Source organism: Fulmarus glacialis, unplaced genomic scaffold, assembly GCF_000690835.1.
Source record: "Fulmarus glacialis isolate BGI_N327 unplaced genomic scaffold, ASM69083v1 scaffold11550, whole genome shotgun sequence".
In the NCBI taxonomy this organism is placed as follows: domain Eukaryota; kingdom Metazoa; phylum Chordata; class Aves; order Procellariiformes; family Procellariidae; genus Fulmarus; species Fulmarus glacialis.
The window spans coordinates 1-7,769 of NW_009185837.1; the positions used below are offsets into that span (position 1 = coordinate 1).

The 7,769-nt window shown below is 39.3% G+C and overlaps 1 protein-coding gene across 1 annotated transcript in view; it reads left to right on the forward strand.

The window, feature by feature from the left end:
- Positions 1-1,295: 1,295 nt before the first annotated feature.
- Positions 1,296-7,769, forward strand: part of LOC104078719 (otoancorin-like) — a gene marked incomplete at both ends in the record, with an annotated part of 15,566 nt that continues 9,092 nt past the window's right edge. Inside the window, 3 exons of the mRNA XM_009580512.1 lie at positions 1,296-1,389; positions 2,526-2,655; positions 6,732-6,919. Coding sequence (XP_009578807.1) covers positions 1,296-1,389; positions 2,526-2,655; positions 6,732-6,919 — 412 coding nt within the window. The remainder of the gene's footprint in view (positions 1,390-2,525; positions 2,656-6,731; positions 6,920-7,769) is intronic.

Sequence of the window (7,769 nt, forward strand, 5' to 3'; positions counted from 1 at the left end):
TTTATTTTATTTTATTTATTTTATTTTAAAAATACTTGTCTAGTCAAACATCCTCATAGTGGAGCAACAAACCAAATAAAGTTTTCTGTGAGAACATGCACTAGTAACAGATTTGTTACTACCATCTTCTTCAGGCCCTTTCAGGCTGAAAATTATTTATCCAAGTGCTTTCTTAAGTCAACCACCAACTGGGCTGGCTAACATTTGGCAGATTTGTATCAAACAAACAGGCCAAACCTGCATAGAGCTAAGCTACGTACATTTTGAAACACCCAGCACCACTCAGAACTGAACTTAATTTTTAAGACCTGAAATTCCTACAAATAATTTAGCGTGTTATTTCAAGAGATATGGTACCTATCATAGAACTGATCTCTCATACAGAAATGGCATAGGTGTCATTAGAAGTGGCTCTCCAAGGTGTTAGATCTGCCTTCCATAATTCTTGACATTGCAGATGAATGAAACAGCAGGTAGTAAAAATACGGCGCTAATAAGGTATGGATTTAAATCTTCTGTTCCATCGCCTATGTTTCGTGTTTCTGTCCCTTAGTTTTAAAAAGGCAGCATTAGTAGCAGACTGGTGCCACACTGGGTTACCTTCCTGAGTTGTTTAGTGAACTTGATCTTTTCAGAATGAGGGGGAAACTGTCCACTTCTAAGTGTGCATGGACCTGTTTTTCAGAAATGTTGAGCACCCACAGCTCCTGCTGACATCAGGGAAAGTTACAGTTGCCCAACACAATAAAAATGAAAAACAGCCCCTGTACACCTGTAAATAGTTAAATATTGGAATAGAGGAGGTTTTTTTTAGTTTATACGCAAGTACTGGCAAGTATTGCTTGCTTGAAGTATTAGCCACATTGGTCCTTAGGATAAGATTCTTGGAAAAAGGATGGTTTCAATTTTGGTTGTGAGGTTTCTACTTCTCTTTCGATACCATTTTGCAGACTACTATTGCAGTATGAACCTGATAGGAAATGGTAAATTTTCTTTTAAAAAAAGAATTCTTTCTCCTTGCTTGAACACTGTAATGCTAAGAATACTATGACTATTGAGGGAGAGAGAGAGCCCCATTACCACAATCTTTGAAAGCTTTCTCTGAATATATTGAGAATTCCACTAATGCCCTATCTATCACAGAGGGATGAGAAAATGCAATCTGATGTTAATAAGCATGAATCATCACATTGGCATAGAAGTGTCTGTGTTTCCTATATGAAACGCTGAAGTTTTAGTATAATTTTGATTGCAAACATTCTTCATTAATACAATTTTCCAACATATTTCTTCAGCTCCCCAAAAAACTGGACAGCTGAAACAACATTAGATGTTGGACCATTCGTAGCTCTGCTGTCAAAAGGGGAATTAAACATCCTTGCGGAAAAGGTATGTTTTTATTATAATTTTTAAATTTGTAAAAGATAATGTTAGAGTTTGGATTTGTGAATGTCATAATGCAGTCTAAATTATGTAACCTGAATGCTGCACTAGGTAAATAATTCTCTTGGCAAGGAACCACGTGTTAATGTTTCACACATTCTTGACTCCATCAAAGTTTCTGAGATTTCTTCTTGAAAGTAATGGTAGTATAAACAATTATTTGCACATATACAATGATAATTGTACGTTGTCATGTAGAAAAAAAATTACGCGTTTATAGTGATGCAGACTCAAACATTTTTAGTATTTTACATCTTGCAGTGTTGTTTCCTCCATTCCCCTGCCTTCTAACCGTAAAAGTTATGTTTCTTATCCTATTAATAATGGGATCATACTGATCAAATTAGCATTTATTCATGTGGCCCTTTGCCCTAGGGCCAGTGTAGCGCACACAACAATAACTGATAGCCTCAGCATTGCACTTTGTAGTTTCTCTGCCCTTTTTAGTTCTTTATAATCTTATAATTTTTACGTATAAGAGTAAACTATACTGGAATGAGGAATTCGTTCCTCAGCAGAAATATGTGAGCACAGTCAACAACTTTTCCTCAGGAGGTAATGCTTATAATTGACCAAATAGAATAGGACTCTTCAACTGAAAGGAAGGTGTCTAGCAGGGTGGAAGAGAGAGGTCAAAAAAGCCCAAAAAAGGTGAACAGGTTAAAGTTATTTCTCATAATTTAATCGGGTCCCTATCGTCAATTCTTACACTTATCTGGCAAATTTAAGACAAACGAAATGAAGTACTTCCCGTACTGCACATACTAAAATGGTGGAACTCATTAATACTGGAGGGTCTGGACAACAGACTCCAATCAGGCAGTGCTCAGGTGTTGCCAGAAGCTGAGAGGGATAATCACTCAGAATTTGCTTTGTTTCTCATTTTTCCCCCCTCAAACATATGCTGTTGACCTTTCAGTAGCAGCCAATTTATTCTCTTCTGAAACATCTGCACAAATAGGAAGGAGGCTGAGCTGTTACTAACCCCTGCTTTGCTGAGGTCTGCACAAATCTTTCTCTGCAAATTGATTTGTTTCAAAAGGGAGAAAGAAGTCTTACTTATTCTTTCTTTCCCTTTGAAGTTCCCCGATATCATTTTACAAATAGCAAAGACAATTGGACCAGTTTCTTCAGCTGAAGAGCTTCTGTCAACTGTGTTTGAATCTGTCTCCAATGCCACTGTCAACACTGAATCATCTCTCACCAGACCTGGTCAGTATTTCACCTGGTATCTGTGCAAAGTGCCAGATTTACACTGGTGCCACTTCGGGCTCTGACGGTGCAGTTCAAACAGACTTTTTGTTTCACCTTGTCATCAAATGCATTCTGAGAAGCTGGACAATAAAAAGTAAAGCATTGAGTAACTTAAAGAGGTTCAGCCTTTTAGCAAAAACAGTGAGAGTCTTCGTTCTGTTGCCCGTAGTTGTCTCATGCATTGACCAATTGCTGAAACACCTAATTTTGTTACAGGATTGTATGGTTAAGCATCTCCTGGAATGTTCCTGAGTGCACAAAGGAAAAAGATGAATGATTAGGCCGCACCTCGAATCCTGTGTTCAGTTTTGGGCCCCTCACTACAGGAAGGACATTGAGGTGCTGGAGCATGTCCAGAGAAGGGCAACGAAGCTGGAGAAGGGCCTGGAGAACAAGTCTTATGAGGAGCAGCTGAGGGAACTGGGGTTGTTTAGCCTGGAGAAGAGGAGGCTGAGGGGAGACCTCATCACGCTCTACAACTACCTGAAAGGAGGTTGTAGCGAGGTGGGGGTTGGTCTCTTCGCCGAAGTAACCAGCGATAGGCCTAGAGGAAATGGCCTCAAGTTGCACCAAGGGAGGTTTAGATTGGACGTTAGGAAAAATTTCTTTACTGAAAGAGTGGTCAGGCCTTGGAACAGGCTGCCCAGGGAAGTGGTGGAGTCACCATCCCTGGAGGTATTTAAAAGATATGTAGATGAGGCGCTTAGGGACCTGGTTTAGTGGGCATGGTGGTGTTGGGTTGACGGTTGGACTTGATGATCTTAGAGGTCTTTTCCAACCTTATTCTATGATTCTATGATTCTATGATTTGAATTAGAGGTTTTTGTTTATTTTTACTTTTTTGTTTATTTTTACTTTTCTTTGTCATCTAAGTGAAAATCCTTGAATTAAAAAGCTGTGAAAGTGACAAGTTACTGTTTTGCCAAAAGATTGCACATAGTTAATCCTTTGCCAGACATGAACATATGTTGACTCGGCTGTTCTTTAATCTGACATTGGTGGCATGGTGTTTTGTCTGTCCAAATGGACAAAGTTTGTTATAATCTAAAAGGTATTTTAACTAGCAACCAAACTAATCTATTAGAATCTCTGGTGACAAATCATTTTCTTTGTATAAGGTACATTCTTTGACTATATTCTATTATTATAATAACTGTATCCTTTCTCTTACTTGAAATTCACCCAGGCAGAATTTTTAAGCTATCCCATCCTGTGCCATGGAAAACAACCCTGGGGGGGGGGGCTTTTGAAAGCACTACTGGGAATTCAGACCCCAACAATTTCAAGGAGTTTGGTCTGCCTTTATGTCTTTGAAAATCTCCTCATTGGTTCTCTGTCTAACAAAATACAGGTCCAAGATCTCTTCCCTGAGGCACCATGGAAATCCATCTGCTTGTATAACAGCAACTCTGAATGATCACTGTATGTCTCCGGGAATGAATTTGCTCCTGATAATGCTGTATTCATATACAGAGAGAGACAGAGGGTGTTCTACAGAGCTGTATTTTTGCATAGCCTGGAAAAAAACATGACCTCTGTTGATCAGAGGAGTCATTACACAATTATCATGCTCTAAAAAAGCAAAATCGAGCTGGTGGAATAGCAGAGTATAGTCCATCTGTATGCATGAAATTCACTATTCCTTGAACAAGTAAATCATCAGATCATAAATCATATTTCTTTAGACAGGGGCCACAGGACTAAAGATTCAGCATCAGGTATTTCGGTATGCTTGTGTCCTTATGTGTGCGTTTTTAGGCCTCTGGATCACAACAACGTGAATCCCAAAGACTTTTCTAATCAGACTAACTCATGTCCAGTGCAGTTGCAGAGCTGTCTCATCTGCATTGCAAGTCCAATATAAACCTGCCAGTGAAGCTAATGATCTTTGTCAAAGGATAACTTGTCTCCAAGGCTATGGAGGCTTTTCATTCTTCACTTGGGGTGCATGAGCTCAGCTCGGGGGGGCAGTCTGGGACATGAAAAATTGAAGGATTGTTTGTGCTAGTCTTAAGAAATATTTCTGCAGTCCAAGTGTGGTATTGAAGTTCTGTTACCAAACATAATCTTATCAACTCCACACAGCTCACATGGTGGTTTCAGTAAGGAATGACGTTTTATGGCTGATTTGTAAATCACTAGAAAATTGGATATTATGAAAATGGCTCCAGAATAACACTGATGCTCTTCATGCTACCAACCTGCTATTTTACATTTCCCACAGTCCAGTTGTGAGCTAATATTAATAACAGTAACAATTACCAGTGACAGAGTTCTTACATCTGTGTCTACATCAAGATAAAAACAAAGATGGTGCTTAAAGCAAGATGGAACATATGAGGCAAAACTCAGGAATCGTGTGTCTGAAATACTACCAGAAAGCAGTGGCAGTATTGGAAAAAGAATTCAAGTTGCTTACCTCAAGCACTGAGATGTTATAATATATTATATGTGTAATATGTTAACCAAACTAAATGTGATTATATAGCAAAAGGAAGAGTGAAGTAGCATCAGATACAGGAAGAAAGCCAAGAGTCTAATTAGTATTTCCCTCTGTTATCACGCCAATGTATCTGGTGTGTTACAAATAATAAAATCAATGTTTTTTCCAAGAACACAAAATATTAGGTTTTCATGACTTGGGGAAGGGAACTGCATTGTGTCTGGATGGGTAGTATTTACATGATAAAAGCTGACCTTTTGCAGCAGAGGAAAGTGAAACAATGCAGCTTCACAAGAGGGCGGTGTGAAGGGAGAGCAGGACATCAGCTGGTACAGTGGAAGCTGAACAACATTTTCGTTTGCTCAACAGATTCAATCTTTTCAGTGTTCTACCCACTACTGCAGCTTCCTTTGATGCAAATAAATCCCTCCTCTGCCTCCTTTCAAAGTACAAATCTACTTTGTACATCCTCGCTTTAATTTGTTTATCTGGGGGAGCTTAGCTCAGGCACAGCATCTGTGAAATTCTTGCTTTTTACTGGTAATGACCGTATCTGAAGACATGTAGGGATTATTTGGTTTAGATAATTATTTAATAAGGTTTTCCTAAATTAGTGATAGGAGAGAGAGCAGTAAGCAACCACATTAGGATTCTAATTTCTGCTTTCCATCAATATTAGAGCTAGATTATGCCAACAAAGATCAGGATTTGTTAAAACACACAATGGAAACTGTCTCCTTTGATCATGCATAGGGCCAGAACCTGACTGTAAATAAGATTTTTAAATGGAGTTTGTCTGTCCAAACAGTTCTGTGGTAAGTGAACAGTCCTCTCTAAATCCTGACATTTTAACAACATGCTTGACATAAAGAACAAGCACCGTGCTTGTCTGACACATCCAGCTTCTGTCTTCACCTTGTTTAAATGTCAGGCAAGTCTTATAAGACATACATCTTTGTCAGGGTATTTCAGAGTAAAAGGACCTCTCATGTCTGTTACTTTCCTGTTGAGCTGGATTCACATATGTGCTGTTTGAACATGGAGAAGTTTATTCAGCTGCAACACTTTTTTGTGAACAATGACATAGCTATATGGAGACTTCCACCGAGGTCATCTCAAGGATTTGCATTTCATTCTTACTCAAGCAAGGCTCCCAGCAAATGATGGTTTTACCTCAGAATAAGCCTTTGCCTGGGTTTTCATGCCTTTAGGGAATTAGACTTGAAAGAAACTTGGAAGATATTGGTTATTCTTATTGCACACATCCAGATTTTAGTTTTATTGTGGCATCCTATATTGTAACTGTTCTGAAATATATGTCTGCTCCTGTTTTCTTTTCCAGCATGCACTGCCTTTGGAGGACAAAGAATATAACATTTCTTGCAAGTTAGGCAAATTCTAGTGTTATATCCAGGATGTTAACAATGTAAATATTTAAAGAAATTATTTCATTGCAAGATAATTAATTTATCAATATCACATCAGCTGCAGTTAATTCATAGTCTGTCACCCTCTTAAATCTCTATATTGCTTTGATTTCTTTTTTTCAGTATCCTTGAAGAAAACTCTTGCTATTTGACTTCTTTTCCAGATTGCCTGGGAACCAGAGCTCCTTCTTCAGATGAAATTATTAAATTAGCAGAAGCAAATGTCTTCTGGTCAGTTCAGGACCTGAAATGCATGGATGCAGGGACTTTTGACAAAAATATGGAACTTCTTGGGACTGTCTCAGGTTTTAACAGCTCCCAGCTTATTGCCTTGAAGGAAAGAGCCAAGCAGGTAACTATCCTGTCTGTGAAGGAAAATTAAATCCATAATTTGATTTGTTGTTATTGAACTATGCAGTTCTAAAATAACTGTGCTATGGCAATGTCACTACTGCTGCAAGAATATCTATTGTTTATTGGAAAAATAATGTGAGATGGTGATAGAAGACTACTGCCCTTGCTTTAGAGTCAACAGGCAAGTAGTTCTGAGCTATTGGCAGCTGAAAAACTTAAGTGCTTTTACTTTTGAATTGCTTTTCAGTTGCTTGCTTCTCACTTTTCTTTCATAAATGAAAAATCAGCAAGCAGTACTATAGGCACACTGAGAATTAAGCTCAGAGTGTTAAACTGTCTGCATCAATGTTAAATATAGGTTACAGCGGTGTAAAACCAGACTGACTGAAAGCGACTGTTATTAGCTGAATAAAGCTCGTTCTCCTACCTTCTTGTCGCAGGCAGGGACAAACCCATCAGTGGGAAATTTTAGGGAGGAAAAAAAAAAACCATGCATTTAGTCTGTCTTTGTAGGATGTTACTGGTGAGTGCAAGTTATGGAGACACAGCAGAGAGAAGACCTCTATCTTTGCCAGGCTGTAGATTCATGGAGAGGATCAGGGCTGTAGTCTCAGCTCTCGTCACCACTCCTGCAGCACCGCTGGCACCTCTTTCTTGCAGAGTGCAGCAATGCAGGTCCTCTTGAGCTCCTTCAGAGAGGTCTCTGCCCTGGGCTCAGCCCGTACTGATGCCCATGCTGCAGCAGCAGTGCGGGAGGCCGGGATGAAAACTTCTCGCCGTCTGGCACCGCAGCGCGGGATCTGTGCCAGGATACTCAGGGCAGAGTGCTTTTCTGGGTGCAGTTCAGC